Source organism: Fusarium vanettenii, assembly GCF_000151355.1.
Source record: "Fusarium vanettenii 77-13-4 chromosome 3 genomic scaffold NECHAsca_2_chr3_3_0, whole genome shotgun sequence".
NCBI lineage: Eukaryota > Fungi > Ascomycota > Sordariomycetes > Hypocreales > Nectriaceae > Fusarium > Fusarium vanettenii.
In genome coordinates this window covers 1,822,125-1,837,680 of record NW_003315880.1, presented here as the reverse complement: position 1 = coordinate 1,837,680, position 15,556 = coordinate 1,822,125, and the positions used below count along the sequence as shown (strand labels likewise).

Here is a 15,556-nt window from a genome sequence, read left to right as displayed (position 1 = left end):
GCGAAATACATCAGTCCATGCTATGCTGCAATGCATGCCCTACGCCAGCCGGCTTTTTATCCTCAAACACTGAACTCCCGCCCAAACCCTTTTACAGAACTGTCACCAAAGCACCCAAACCCATCATGAACATAGCCATGAGGGCAGGGACCAGGTGGCCAGCTGCACTGTCATCGTCGTCGCCGGATTTGCCTGAGGACGCGTCAGATCCGGCGGTGACGGTGACAGTCTGGCGGGAGCCAGTAGTAGAGGAAGCGTCAGTAGGGCTGAAGGTGGACTTACTGGCGACACCTTGGATATCAGGGAAATCCTTGTCGTCAGCGTTCAGCTCCACAATGTCGCTCTTGCTGGAGCCGGGGTTGGCCTCAGCAATGCCCAGCTGCTCGTTGGCAAGATCGTAGACAACGTAGGCGGAACGCAGGAATGTGTCGCCAAGGAGGAAGAAGCCCTTGGGACTGACACCGTAGTTGCTGGCGGCGCTGAGGCCGAACATGCAGACACCATCCCAGTCACCAAAATACTGGTCTAATCGCGGGTCTTCGAATGCGCTCTGCTGGTCTGCAAAGGCATTAATCACCATCTCGTCCATGGGGACTGAGATGGTCTTGTCCTTGAACTCGAACTCAAAACTGATGCCATCACCCTTGTCATTGGCGTAGGCGCAGTCAACCAAGGGGACCGCACTGGAGCCGAGGGAGAGAATGTCGAAGCGGTCGTAGATATCCTTGACTTGGCTGTCAGGAATAAGGGATATGGTGGAGCCAGAGTCGAGGATGGCAACAGAGCCGGAGCCCAAGCCCTCAAGGCTGAGTTTGGTTTGGCCGCTCGGTATCGTGACCTCCATATTCCTGATGTTGACGGCGAACGAGGTGACGTTGCCGTCTAAGGAACTGGCTGAAGCCACGAGGGGCAGGGTAGCGAGCTTGCCGACAAACTTGGACTTGTCGATACCGCCAAAAAGGATGTTTCCATCATCGGCGGAGAGGTCGTTCTGTAACCCACGTTAGTTGGACTGTGTCGGAGTGGCGGAGGCACTGGGTGGCATACGAGCCAGAGACTGAAAGCCGCCCTTTCGATCAAGCCCTGAGAGACCATGGTATCGACAATGGCGGGATACGGCTTCTCGGCGGCGACGTTAGCGGAGAAGCCCAGGCCCATAATGCCAGTTGGGCGGACAGAGGTGACGGCGAGACCAAGCTGCTGCTTCTTGATCTTCTTGCCATCAATGGTTACGGTGTCCTCGAAGTAGTCGCCCTCGATGCGACGGCTATCAAGATACTTAATGTCGAAGCCATTGCGATCGAGAACTTTGTATGTGCTACTGTCATCGGGGTTGACTGTCATGATGTCAGCTGGGTGTCGCCGTATGCGCATCGTGTGGTGAACATGCATGTGGCGTAGCATGAGCCAATCTGAGCCTGCAACTCAGGGTCGTTACACAAGTCGGTGTCGTCCGAATTCACCCAAGTATCGCTGCTGCCCGTGTCGAGGAGGAAACTGAGTTCTTGAGGCGGCGTGCCGACTTCGAACTTGGCGTAGTAGCCACCGCCCGAGATGTTGTTGAAGCCATCGAGGTTCAGTGTACCGTCGCGTTTGTGGAGCGTTGATGGGATGTCCAGCTTCTTCTTGTTCACGGGAGCCAAAACGGTGCCAGCTGAAGCTCCCGCGACGAGGGACAAGAGGAGGGGGAGCGTGCGCATCGTGTCGATCGATCGTTGGTTCGCGATGGAGTCGTCGGAGCGTCTATGCCTTCCGTGCTTGCCCGAACTTTATCTGACGACAACCCTCCTGATGATTAAAGGAACGACGGAGAAGAGGGAAACGAGTAAAACAAGAAGAGTAAAGAAAGTAGGGATGGAATTTGAGAAGAAAGAATTAAGAGCAACACCTGAAAATCCACCAAACGACACTTGCTCTCAGCAGGATGAGAAGGGGAAGAGAAAGAATGGAGGTTGCTGATTTATGCGGGATCGACTTCCATATCTAACTCAGCCAGAGTCACCACCTTCCCATGTTTCAAAGACTGGTAGAGCTAAAAATTGCAGGCACTGACGACGCCTCGACGCCCCCCGGACCTTCCCAGGCCCACATGCCCACTGGGTGCGCCTTCCCTTACCGACGGTAGCGCCAGCGCCACTTTACAGAGGCAAGGTACCACTGAGCGTGATTCAGCCTAGAGGTAGAGGTACCTGAGATACTTGTAAAGCTTCCGTCTCTTGATGGAGATTCCTTCAACAAAAGAATCTCTTGATCACTCACTCTCTGGTTAAAGCAAACTCCCATTATGCGCATTTTCAAAGGATCTGCCGAGGCTTGTTCTACCCTGGTCTAAACCTGGCGTTTCTTCCACCTGCATAAGGATTTCCTCCAATCACCAACTTACCAAGGCAGAACCGAGACATTGTCATAGCCAACAAGTCTTCAACACAGAGGCAGAAACAGGACGAAAGATGGATCGAACTGGGCCAATCACGATAATGACGCGTTCATCTAGACTCACATGATATCCATACTATGTCTATCCTTTCTACTGCGCCTCAGTATCGACACCCTCGCCTTTTAGCTCTACACCTCAGCCTCGGACCTTGGCGCAACGAGGTTGTCATGCAGTGGACTTGGCGTTCCCCTGGCAGGGCCGTAATCGAGGTTGCATGAGTTTCGCAGGCTTCTTTTTGTCTTTACGCCACACGAAAGCGTCGCTAAACGAAAAAGCATCACTTTCCTTGGATTCCATATATCGTAGCGATAGCGCCTTTGCTGTGATTCTAAGCGAACGACCGACAGTAGCCTAGAAGACGACTCTAGCGACCAGGTACCTACACAAGCTACTGTAGGATTTGTCTCCAACCCCTCGCAGTGCTCCCTCACATCGGTCGCACGGTAGCTCAAACTCGATGTCAACGTCATGGATTATCCATGAGCAGCCCCGCTTAGACTCCCATCACCTCGAACAGTGACGGACACTTTAACGGCAGTACACCTGAGTCATGTCTATGGGTTCTATCCTTTGAACTCAGGTCTCGCCGTTAGCCGATGGAAAGCTCCTGTCTGCCTTTTCACCTAGCTTCATGGGCGCCCTGGTTCTGTGGCTTGTCATCTGAATAACAGCCATGGCCCCATTTCAGAACCGAGACTTGTCTGAGACTTGATTGCCAAGGAGAATGCCATGTTCAAAAGCCAAGCCTGTTGGAATGCACCAGAAGTTAGTTGTTCCAGCTGCTTGGCTCTTTGTCCTGCCAAGCGTGACTAGACCTTATTCACATCAACACTACGTGCTATCGGATACCGCAGTAATACAATTGCAACAAGGAGGTACCGTCACGTCAGTTCTTTTACAGTATCAATATTAACAACGGAATTTATAATGGTATCAATTAATTAACGACACGCCTATCCGCAACTCCGATATCTATCCCCCTCTCAACCTGGTAATACCCGCCTCACCTACAGTCCTATGGTAGGCTCGCTCCGTCACACGTTTTCCCAACCAGTCTCTGTCATTACTCACTTGCTGCTTCTCAGGGATCTACTCAGGGTGACTCCCATTGCAGACTTCGCATTGGGCAACCTGTTCAGAAGCCTTGCCTTTCTGATCTTGTTTAGCCATGTCTACAGCCTTTGACTTAGGGGGAAACGAACTGAGTTTAGGGAACGAGGGTTCATCCATTTCGCCAAGGAGACCCCATTCGAGGGTGAGGCGACGGGCCTTGTCGATGATAGCAGGGAAATCAGCTGGGCCGGGGGCTACGCAACTGAGCTTCTCAATGCAGATCCTGTCAGCACGGTAGACCTCAATTTCACGCCGCAGGGCATAAATCTCATATCGAGTATCGCCGAGCGTGTTGCAGACGATCTCATCTTTTCTCTCAACCAGATCATTGGGGAAGCGAGTGGCATCCACGGGGCCTACCCAACCCGCCTGGCTCTTGTAGGCCCAGTACCGCGAGATGAACTCGGCAGATCGGGGGTCAAAGTCTTTGGCCACACCGCTGTTGACAGCATTGGCCTGGAAGACGGCTTCGCACTCGGGACACCAACCGCGGGTCAGCTCTGCAAATCTCGTGACGATGCATGGATCCTTGTATAGCATGGGCTTCCACCATTGAGCCATGTCGCACTTGATTGTTGGGACCTTCTGGGAGTGCGCACACACCGTGAAGATTGCCATCGTCTTGTGACACATGGTGATTATCTTTGACAAGTGTTGCTGAGAAGAACAGCGGTGTTGATCTGACGAAAACTGGTGGAAAGCTGTCTTGGCGGTGTTTGCGTTGAGGGTTGCTGAGATGCTGTCGTTCTGGGAGTTTCACAACCCAATGTGCTATTTATGCAAAACCTTGAGGCCTCTCTCTTGTGAATCTCGTTGCGAACATAGAAGCATGATGCAATGCATGCAGGCTATTTCCCAATGATCAAGAAATGAGTAGCTGGATCCTGCTAGAACATAAAGGGGAGACATGCATAGTCTGCATGATACGTCAGTTGATGCTTGTTCCGCTGGTTTACATGTGAGCACTCTTCATTGTTCTTGGAACCACAAAGACAACAAATGAACAGGCGTTTACTTCACTCTAGAAAAAGAAAACTTGTGTGAATTATCAGTTGTAAACTTTGAATCGTATCCAGGCCAACCGTGAAAACCTTCTATCTCGCTCTTCAACAATATTACAAACGCTCTTGATAATGAATGCTACTCAGCCAAAGGTTCTATAGCTTTGCACTCTTTTCTCCTCCGTCTTGCTTGAGTCGAACAACGCCCTATATTCGTTAGCATAGATCACATCAAGTACTTGGAACAAAGACTTACCTCTTGATAGCACGTAGCCAACAACTCTCCATCTTTGCTGAATATCCTCTGCGAAACAACGCCTCTGCCATCGCCAGCCCATGGACTCTCCATCTCGGTAAACATCCACTCGTCGGCCTTGACGGCCTTCGGCTCGTGAAAGTAGATGCTATGGTCGAGACTCACCAACATGCCCAGGTGTGGCCGGCCTCGCCATTCCTCGACGCTACTACCCATGCCCTCAAACTCGCACAGGCTGCGCACCTGCTCCTGTGTCGCTTCGTCCAGGGAGGGTACCTCATCTGGAGAAAAGGGGAACCGCCAGAGTCCGTGGATGCGGGATACAGTGCCGATGAAGTAGCTGTCCGACATGTATGCCAGAGCGTTTAGATGCGCTTGATGTCCACCTGACGGAGAGATCTTTTGCCGCGACCGCATCCACTGTCGAGACTTGCGGTCCTGCGGTTTAGCTTTTGGATCGCCAGCCCGCAGAACCTCAATCCTATGACTCTGGAACGGCCCCGTACGAGCCCACTCAGGCTCACCATCCCAGTTATCCGGCGGCGCAGACACACCTTCTGGCAAACTCGCCGCATGGCGTACCTCTTGTCTCTTTTTATCAGAGGTAGCCTCACGGACAAAGCTGATGGTGGTGGTGAAGATGCAAGCTCCCTTCTGCCGAGCCTGGACTGTGCGCGTCGCGTACGAGCGACCATCACGGACGCGCTCGACGTGGTACAGGATAGGCGTCTCGGATGATCCCGCGAGGAGAAAGTAGCAGTGGCACGAGTGGACGAGGAAAGTCTCTGGCACCGTCTTTTGCGCTGCGGCGAGGCACTGCGCAATGACGGCGCCGCCGTAGATGCCGCGGGCACCCGGAGGATGCCACTGGGGACGCGTGTTTGTAAAGACGTCCTTGTACGGTCAGCGTTGGAATTGGCAAGTCCTACGAGTTGATGGACTTACTTGACCCAGGACCTTGAGCTCCGTCACGTCCAGCACGTTCTCAATCAGCGACTGGTTGGAGTCGGGCTCCGGCGGCCGAAGGAGCGTGGGTCTATCTTCCATGGGCGGCGACATCTTGGCTCTGCTGCGATAATTGGGGTAGTACTGTTTACAGCACAGTGGATGTCCAAGCAGAGACAAATACTCAGCAGAAAAGGAGTGCTACGTTATATGAATGTGTTCAGGAACGAGAACAACAACAATGGCGGTTTTCATGTGTCGTCCTTGTACAACGAGCCTCATACGTAACTTTACCCCTAGCCAAGACTTTTTGCCGAGGTTCGGATCTTCAGCCGGGGGTGGGGCCGAATCGGCCGAATATCTAATCACATCTTGGCAGCCCGTGACTCCGGCCATCACTCACAATCTCGGCATTTGTAATCCTCAAACATACATGCATATTACGAACGGCAAGGTGTGATTGCAGGCAGCTACTATCCTAAAAACTCTATCTATACAACATTCCTCGCACTCCAACTAGAAAAAACACCTCTCGAAACCGCTTCTTTTTGCTATATTTATTTTACGTCCAGCATCAACTCCAGTCTGAGGTTACCGTATAGTGTCCTCATCAACGTGGTCCTCGTAGATGGGCTCCAGTCCCTCCCAAGCAACCTGAGGGTCGCCGTTCGGGCCGGCCTTGTCACGCTGCTCCCAGTACTTGTTGTTGAACTGCCAGTACTCCTCGCCCGTAATCTCACAGCGCGTCTTGTAGAACCATGCTGGCTGGAATTCCTCTCCTCGCTCCTCACGGATACGTCGTCGTCCTCGCTGAGCCGTCTCAAGTCGGTTCTTCTCATCAGCAGCAAAGTCATACTCCCCATCTTCCATAGCACGCTGATCAGGTCGAAGACGCGAATCCGTGGGGGGAAGCCATGGTCGGAGCTGGTCATCGATATGGTTGAATGTCAAGACGAAGGGTGTCAGGTTGAAGGGAATACCAGTAGGTCGCTCGTGGGCCTTCCAGATAAGGTATGCGCAGTTGGGGTCAGTGAGACCACCCTGGTGCATCTCACCGCTCTCCTTGGGTTCATCGACGGCCGCCTCGTAGCCAGGCGTTAGGCGCGCGTACAGCTTCGAGTTCCAGCGACCGCCCATGCTGAATCGGACATTGCCAGAGGCGTCCAGCACCTTTCCAGAAACCTGGTATGCGCTGGATGCCTTCCATCCACGTGGCTTGAACTCGATGTGAGCTACCTCTCCCGTGGTCCAGTTCCTGATTTCCATTGGTCCGTAGTTATCCACCGTGGGGTTTCCAGTGATGATGCCAATGACTGACGACGTAACCTTCTTCCACGTGTAGAGCTCCTCCTTTCCTCCGGCAGTAGGTCGCAGCTTCAGGAACCAGGTGCCCAGGGGGTTGATATCGAAAGACTTGCCGTAAAACTTGGACTTGACTGCCGACTCACCCCAATATGTCCACTTGGGAGACTCGGCATGTGCAGCACCAACCGGAGGGTGATGGCTGACTTGCTCGATAAAGAAGCGGTAATTCTTGTCAGGTCGCACATACTCAAACGTCTCTCCAAGCAAGGGGTTGAATGGCTTGGCAACGCGGCCAATGGTCGAAGCGTATTCACTAGCCGCAAAAGCCGCAACGTAGATGAGTCGTTCAATAGAGTCGGTTCGGTCCGCAGCAAGGTCCAGCAAGTCGGCGTACTCCATATCCTCACCGGCACGGTACAAGAGCGAGGTCGGCTCGTTGAACGATACAGGGAGAGTCATCTTGGTCATGTCCTTTCCAATCATAGACTTCAGAATACCCTACTCATTATTAGCACCGTAGACTTAACTGTATTCAAATTACTTACCCAGAGAGAAATCTTGGGCCGGTCGTCAGCGTCCATCTTAAGTCTCTTTCTGATACCGTTTTCATAGCCCTTGAAGGATGGACTAATGTCCAACCCTCCAGATACGATAATATCTTGAGTCTCTGGCTTGGTCTCCTCCACAGGAAGTTCAGATACCTCCACGTGGCCGGCATCAACGGCGTCGAAGAATTCATCTTCCTCTTCAGACTCGCTCTCGGACAGGTCGACAATAACTGTAGGTTTCCTCCGAAGCGTCTTGAGAGTAGGTGATTTGGGTACTGCCGGTGGCAGTTTTGTTGCTGCGTCCTCAAATTCTCCCTCCTCGTCCTCCTTCTCCCTGTCGTCATCGAGTTGCTCCTCGACTAGCGTCTCTTCGACGGGGGGCTCAGCAATCGGGATGCCGCTTTCAATAACCTCGCGCAGTGCTCGCTTTGTTGCCTTCCGCCTCTTCTCTGCTTCACCAACGCGGGCCTCAAGGACCTCCTGTTCACGCGCTACCTGTGCCATGCTCTCCTCCCACATACGGCGCATGTTGGCCTCGCGATCCAAGCGGTACTGCCAGTAGGCATCGCGATCCTTAGATATCCGTAGCAGGTCTGCCACGAGAGTTGACAAGCTTCTAATGGCTGCATCGTATGTGCCGAGCGCCTGGGAAATGTTGGGATCCGAAAGAATGGTGTTGGGGTTCTGAGCAAGTTCCAAAAGCATAGCCTGGTGGACGTGAGACATGGTCTCGAGTTGGAGTTTGGCCGACTGCGCCGTAATGTTAAGAGCGTCCTTTGTAGCAGTAGGCTCCTCGTGCATGCTCATGTCGTCACCGTAATCATCTTCGTCATCAACATCATTATGCGTGTTAGGACCTCCATTCCTGGGTCCTCGGTTCGTATCCACGTCGGTCTGGACGTCAACAAAGTCGTCGTCCTCGAGGCTGCCAATGGTGCCGGGGCCGGGGTAGTTTGGTCTCTGGTCGACGGAAGAGACCTTGGAGAAAGATCGGCTGGCGATTTGAGAGCTATTTCTTCGTAGGTCGGTCACGCTAGTATTCTCGCTATGTGACTCCTGGAGAGAGAGGGTGCTGGGGTCGGCTTTGGCTTGCCTCAGGAGCTCGGCACCCCTAGCAGCTCGCCTCTCCTCCTCCTTGGCTTGATCCTTGGACCACTGGATCGAGTTGTTCAGAGCCCAGAACCAGCGCTTGGCCTCAACTTCGTGGTTCGCCTTAAGGGTATACTTGACGGAGGATTTGCCGTGAATCTCAAACTTGGTCTTCTCATCCGGGCTCATGTGAAGCTTGGCAATTCGCATGTTGATGGCGCCGCGGCATGCGGAACCCGCATCATCTTGGTGCTTGTAGTAGCTGAGGACTCCGTCCTCGAGCACGAACCATCGAAGCTGGTAGCCCTTTCGGTAGTTTGTCCACTTCTTGAGATAACCCTTCATCTCGCGAGCTTCTCGGCCGGCCAGGGGGTCGCCAGAACTCGAGCCAGCTGCGCCCTGAGACGCAGCCTGCCCAAGCACGGCCTTCTCCTGGATTCCGCGCTGGGCGGCAACGGCTGCGGGCGAACGCTTCAATATAGCCTTTGTAGCATCGTCGTTGGTCACGGACTGGGGCAGCTTGCCCTTTCGATCGCGGCGGAACGGGTCGGCGCCATGGAGGAGGAGAACCTGGATGAGGTTGGTATTTCTTTTTCGGGCAGCCTCGTGGAGGAGAGTGCCGCCGGTCTGGACGGTGAAAGGCTCAGAGGCGAATTCAGGGCTGTTGATGTCGAGGACGGTCTTGACACGGTGCTCCTCGAGGACTCCAGCGAGCGCACCATAGTTGCCCCGCTCGATCAGCTCCTGGACCTGCTTGACCTTGGCCTCGGCGAAAAGCGACCGCGAGAGCTGGAGGAGTTGGAAAATCTCGGGGTTTCGGGCCACATCGAGTGGTAGTTTACCCTGTGCGTTCGCAATGGCGTCGTTGATGTCCTTTTGCTCCAGGAGGAGCTTGACCACGGTGGTTCGGCCCTGGACTGCGGCCAAGTGGAGCGGGGTGTTGCCCTCCTTGTCGCGGGCGTTCACATCGATGGAGCCCTGCCCGTCGGACAGGACGTACTCGATGACTGGAAATTCGGCACACTGGATGGCCAGGTGGAGGATGGTTGTGTCGTCAAGGGCACCTCCTGAGGTGCCTACGGATGAGATACTCGATCGAGGTCCATTCTCGGCCGTCTCTCTGATGACGCGAGATATGGATGCCGTGTCACCGCTGCGGAGGGCTTCAACGACCCTGAACTTGCGGACAGACTGCTCGAGGCTTGCGGTGCTCTTGTCGGGCTGAGGAGGCGTAGGCGCAAACCTGTGCGGCTGCTGCTGGTGTTGCTGCTGATACTGATGAGAAGAGTTGACGGGCGAGAGGCCGCTCCCCGAAATGGAGGGCTTTGGCCCATGGCCGCGGACGCTGGTTTGATGCGCCATGGAGAGGACAGGGTTGGAGGAGGAAGGAGTTCTCGGGGCCCTCCCGTCTTCGGAACCGGATTCTTCTTCTCGGGTGTCTTTGCGCCGCAGGAGGGAGAGCGCAGCGGCGGATTTGGACCGCTTGTGGGTGCTGGAGGGGGAGAGATAAACAGCGGTCAGTAGGTGGACTGACTTTATGCTGGGGGGCGGGCTAAAGATGCGATGTGGCCCATTCTGCGGTGCATCTGCATCACAGAGCCAAGCAGAAGCAGCAGCAATGACAAAGCAGGAGATGGCAGAGCTTTTGTCCTGTGCAATCGCAAGCTGGGACGGGGATGTGATGGAGAGCTTACCTGTCGCCAGCCTCTGACATGTTGGGCCGACTACCAATCGCCGGAGAAGTTGGAGGCGGGGAAAGGGGGCCAAGATCTGGGTGGTGTGTTGTCAATGTCAATGCGGACGCGGTGCTTTTGCTTGCACCGAGAGGAAAAAGCAAGATGCGAGATGCAATGACTGGGAGCTCCTTGACAGATGTCGGAGATGAAGACGAGCGAGAGATGGGCGTCTTCTTGTTTCAACTTGAACCTGTTGTTGGAGGGGAACAACTTCTATTCAAAGGTGGGGAAGCGGGATTCATCTGGCCTGGGCTGGGCTGCTACTACGTTAGTACACCACCACAGGTACGGTACCAGCTGGACTCAGCCACTGCGGCCTGCCACCATCCATCCATCATGACAACCGCCAGCATCCAACCACAACGCTTGAATTCCCCGAAATCGTTGCCTCTTGTAACTCTCTTTTTTTATGCAGTACGTGTCAGTCTACGTACGCATCATCACTCTGACTGCAGTACAGACAGTACCTACAGTACTTCTACTGCTCTGTCGTATACATCTATATCGTATCCTCCCCCCAATGACGTTTCCAGCCATTTCCAATCCATCCTGGCTGAGCTGCCTGGACAACCAAGGAATTTAGTTAAATACCAGCCCAGCCATCAGTCCAGTCCAGCCTGCCTGCCAGCCCACCCTCCAGCACAGAAAACATACCTCGACCGGGGGAGGTCGGTAGGTCGGAGGCTAGAGGTGGATGGCCCCCGCCGGAATCCAAGGGGAGACGGGCCGGAAGACCTTGTTCAGCTTAGTCACCCATCGCCATCGCCCGCAATCAACGGCATCATCGGGTGTCCCGTTCTTTGACCTGCTCAGTTTCTCAATGATCTGCGCCTTTAAACGCAAAGATCATCCATCCTCCGAACCGCGAATACGCCACTAAAGCCCCTGTAGCGTGAGCCGCTGACGTATCTTCTCTGCCTTGAGGGATCTGCGCTCAAGTAAAACGCTCATCAAACAAGGCGTCTCGTCTCGGATTATTGAACTGCCGATGGTCACCTCAACAACCTCCATACTGGAAGTGCTCGGTTACCATGGAAGGTATTTATTGGATTGCTAAGGATGCTCTCAGCTGCTGGGGCTCGATGCCAGTTGCCGGCCGAGCTGGGAGACATTTGGTCCCTGTAAGTATGCGTGTTAGTTGCTCTAGACGCCTGCCGCATAACTATTCAGAGCAAGCAAACAATTCGTCACCTCAACATCAACATCAACAGTCGTCAACATTTTGTCCATAAAACCATATACATTTATACATATCTTGTGAAAGAACTAATAAGACACGTAATTGGTAAGTAACCTTTAGCAGGTTGATAAACGTAAAAGAGCGTGTGTACAATAACTTGACAAAGGCGTAAATAATGAAGCCATGAAGCCCATCAAGACTTTTCTGCCAAGTCTATATACGAGAACAAACATAAGGGTGCATAGATAGGAAAACAAAATGGCCGTTCCACGTTACAGCACAAACACCTGGAAAAGGACGGCACCCACCACGGCGGTGAGGCCGGCGACGAGAGAAGAGGCTCCGGCCGTCGCGGGTGTGATGGGGGCATAGTCGGGCTTGTTGGGTGTCGGGGTGTGGACTGCGGTAGGCTGAGGGCAGCCTGGGCCGCTGCAGCCACCAGTAGGAGCTGCGACGCCTGAGGGCTTCTCGGTGACAACAGGCTTGATGGTGGTCTCGAGGGTGGCAGGAGGGACAACAACGTTAGTGTAGACCGTATAAGAGGCCTTGACGGTTGTCACCTCTTCCTCCTCCTCAGGGATCTCAGGGTGGTAGACTTGGGCTGGCTGGGTCTCCTTGGGAGGAACAATAGCGGTAGTCCACGAGGCAACCTCGGTGGTGGGCTTTCCAACAACGCAGTCGTTCTCACCAGCGGGGCACTCAGTAGGAGTGTAAATCTTGGCCGTGTAGAGGGTCTTGGTCTCGCTGTGGCCGGGAACCTTGGTAGGGGCAGCCTTGGGCTTCTCGGTCACAGGGCAGACAGTGGTGTAAACGGGGATAGTCTCGGTGGTGACAGAGCCAACTGGGCAGTTGGTAACCTCAGGAGGGCACTTGGTGACAGTGTGGACGCTCGTGGTGTAGACAGTCTTGGTCTCATACTCAGAGGGCACAGCGTACTGAGTAGGAGTAGCCTTGGCAGTAACAGGGCAGACAGTCGTGTACAGAGGGATGGTCTCAGTGGTAACATATCCACCGGCAGGGCAGTTAACGACCTCAGGGGGGCACTTAGTAACAGTGTAGACCTTGGTGGTGCAGACAGTGCTGGTGGTCATGCTGACAGTCGCAGAGCGGGTGACAGAGGCCTGTCCTTCAGTCGAGCACTTGGTGGTGGTCTGGCCGGGAATCAAGGTCGAGGATCGAGTGGGGTTTCCGTATGTCTGCGTGGCTCCAGTGGTCCAAGTCGTGTTCCAGCCGTGGAAGGTGCTGTAAGTCACTGGCAGAGATGTAGGGACGCTCTCAGAGGCGGTGTCAGTGGTCAGGCTGACATCGTCTGTGGTGGAAGCCGTGGTGTAGTCTGTGGTGGTCAAGGTGTTTGGCAGCGTGGTAGGAACGCTCTCGGTCTCGGTCTCGGTCAGAGAGGTCGAGTCAGTGGCCTCGGAAGCGGAAGTCGTGGTAGCTGTGTTGATCTCGGTGCTATCGGTGGAAGCAGTGGACGCATCAGTGGTAGCAGAAGACTCAGTGGCAGCAGAGGAGGTTCCAGTGACGGAAGCGTCGGTACCAGTTGATGTCTCGGTGGTGCCGGTAGCAGAGTCAGTGGTGGCAGAGTCAGTAGCAACAGACGAGGTCTCAGTGCTGGAGACATCAGTACCAGTGGTGGAAGCATCAGTGGTGGCAGTTGAGGAGTCCGTGGCATCGGTGGAGGTCTCAGTCACGGAGCTGGAGGCATCAGTGCTAGCATCGGTGGTAGTTCCGGTGGCGGTCTCAGTAGTCGAGGAAGCGTCGGTTGAGGAAGCATCGGAGGTAGAGGCCTCGGTAGATGTCTCAGTGGAGGACTCGGTGGATGTAGCCTCGGTAGAAGTAGCGGTAGTCGAGGCATCAGAAGAGGTGGTGGTCTCGGACGAGGTAGCGGTCTCGGAGGTCGAGGCATCAGAAGTAGTAGAGGCATCCGAAGTGGTGGTAGAAGCGTCAGAAGTGGTGGTAGAGACATCAGACGTGGTAGTAGAGACATCGCTAGTAGTCGTAGACTCGGTAGAGGAGGCCTCGGTGGTCGACGAAATCGCACTCGTGGTAGTAGTAGGGATGGGGTCGCATCCGTACTCAAGAGCATCAACGGCATGCTGGTTGTAGGTCTTGCCGTCGACCCAGTTAGAAGCACCACGGGTGAGATCCCACAGAGAGAGACCGGCAAAGTGAGGCTTGTCCTTCAGCTTGCAGACGAGTTCCTTGAGCGCGTCAGGCTCGAGGTATCCACTGCCGGCAGCGTCCTTGCTGGCGGGCAGTCCAACATAGATCTTGGCCCCCTTGCTGGCTTGACTATCGTCAACAATGTCCGCCCACTCGTCATAGTTCATCCGGTCCCAAGACACGTTAGGGTCCTCGATAGCATCGCAGTAGCCGTTGTTGTAGAATTGGATGAAAAGGGCATCAAACTTGGCCTCGTTGATCATCTGCTTCATGTAGAAGTACTCGTCGGAAGTAGGGCACTGGGGAGCACCAGTGATGATGACGTCGCTCTTGAGTCTGCGGAGCTCATTGATCATGGCGATGTAAGGACCGTTGGCTAAAAACATGTCAGTACCTGGGGAAGCCAAACCGAGCAATTCAGGAGTTGGGCTACATACGCAAGTCGTGCTCGATGTCAAAGTCGAAACCATCAATAGCAGGTCGGGTGCTTCCATCGTCGGCATCAAAGGGACGGGGACCGTTCCAGTTCTTGTCATATGGACCAAAGGCACTCCACAGGAAGTCGGCAAAGTCGACACCCTTCTGGTCAGTCGTCACCTTGTAGTTGCCACCGTTCTCGTTATAGACACCGCCGATGCTAAGGAGAACCTTGACACCACGCTCCTGGCAGTAAGGGATGCCCTCCTTGATAGGGTAGCACTCGCTCAGGAGGTCTCCTCCGACGTCGTCTTTGTTCTTGTAGGTTCCAGCCCAGCAGTGTCCGGCGAAGTTGGTGCCAGGGTAACCAGAGTTTGTGTTCTCAGGGGCTTGGTTAACGAAAGACAGTGTCACATACTCGGGACCGTTGTCACAGTAGCTCTTCAGTGCCTCGTTTCCGAGTTGTCCCTATCGATGTCAGTTACAACCCTCATGTTTTGGTGACATCTGAATACATACCCAGTAACCGTTAAGGCCACCATAGGCCTGAACGAGGCCGGAAGTAAGAGAGAGAGCCATTATGCTTGGAGAATTAGAGTATTAAGTAATAGAGACTGGAATGTGGCCGAAGCCGTAAAGAGTGTGATGCAGTGATACTGAGATCAAAGAAAGGACGCAAACCAAAGTTTGCAACAAGGCCTAAGACGAGCCGTGTCTAGGATTGACAGAGTCAACAGGTTTGATAGACGACGCAAAGGTAGGAGAGAAAAGGAAAAGGAAAGAAAAAAGACGTTCACCGTGGAGGCGGCGACTAGGAGGGTTTTCCTCCAGACGGCATCTCTCCTCTCACAAGCCCAACCTGCAGTCCGCAGCCATAGCAAGCGGCGGTTTCCTATCTGGGCCATGGCTTGGACCCTACCCGTCAGGCTGACTCCATTCAGAGAGGAGTCTCCCAAGGGAGTTGGATGGGGCGCAACCAGTGCCGCCTCCGCCGCCAAAGCAATTTCCGACTTGGAGCGGCGGGTGTGAACAGCCTCATGCAGACTTCTGCGGGCACAGCGATAGAACCACAGGCTGCAGCTGCTGCCATGTTCAGGAACAGGCTTAGCGTTAGAATGATGGTGGCGAGAGACTATTGGGGCAGGGGGTGTATAAGCCGCGTAGCCGGGGCCGCCAAGGTGAGAATGGGGGACGACGACAAGGTGGATGGTGAAGTCGGCCGCCAATTTGCCAGCAGGTGGTGTCATGCTCTGTGAGGAGGGTAGAGATATGGGAAATGGGACAGGCAGGAAACTGGAGATTTCCATCTTGGCGAGGGAGGCGATTCCCATCCTTGGACGCTTGGGACGACGCTTGAGGCCTTTTC

At 54.2% G+C, this 15,556-nt stretch overlaps 4 protein-coding genes across 4 annotated transcripts; all 4 read right to left on the bottom strand.

The window, feature by feature from the left end:
- Positions 1-91: 91 nt before the first annotated feature.
- On the bottom strand, positions 92-1,700 carry NECHADRAFT_91934 (uncharacterized protein; the record flags this gene model as incomplete). The annotated part of the gene is made up of 4 exons (XM_003052585.1): positions 92-162; positions 283-991; positions 1,048-1,321; positions 1,387-1,700. 4 exons carry the CDS (start codon positions 1,698-1,700, stop codon positions 92-94), a joined length of 1,368 nt encoding a protein of 455 aa, XP_003052631.1.
- A 1,826-nt stretch (positions 1,701-3,526) lies between these two features.
- On the bottom strand, positions 3,527-4,183 carry NECHADRAFT_77822 (uncharacterized protein; the record flags this gene model as incomplete). Its single annotated transcript, XM_003052584.1, has 1 exon — positions 3,527-4,183. The coding sequence occupies one exon, from the start codon at positions 4,181-4,183 to the stop codon at positions 3,527-3,529; it is 657 nt and encodes a 218-aa protein (XP_003052630.1).
- A 524-nt stretch (positions 4,184-4,707) lies between these two features.
- Positions 4,708-5,854, bottom strand: NECHADRAFT_35246 (uncharacterized protein; the record flags this gene model as incomplete). Its single annotated transcript, XM_003052583.1, has 3 exons — positions 4,708-4,758; positions 4,808-5,701; positions 5,753-5,854. The coding sequence occupies 3 exons, from the start codon at positions 5,852-5,854 to the stop codon at positions 4,708-4,710; spliced, it is 1,047 nt and encodes a 348-aa protein (XP_003052629.1).
- Positions 5,855-6,188: 334 nt separating this feature from the next.
- Positions 6,189-10,408, bottom strand: NECHADRAFT_103782 (uncharacterized protein; the record flags this gene model as incomplete). Its single annotated transcript, XM_003052582.1, has 3 exons — positions 6,189-7,555; positions 7,603-10,186; positions 10,389-10,408. The coding sequence occupies 3 exons, from the start codon at positions 10,406-10,408 to the stop codon at positions 6,344-6,346; spliced, it is 3,816 nt and encodes a 1,271-aa protein (XP_003052628.1). The 3' UTR covers positions 6,189-6,343.
- Positions 10,409-15,556: the final 5,148 nt, after the last annotated feature.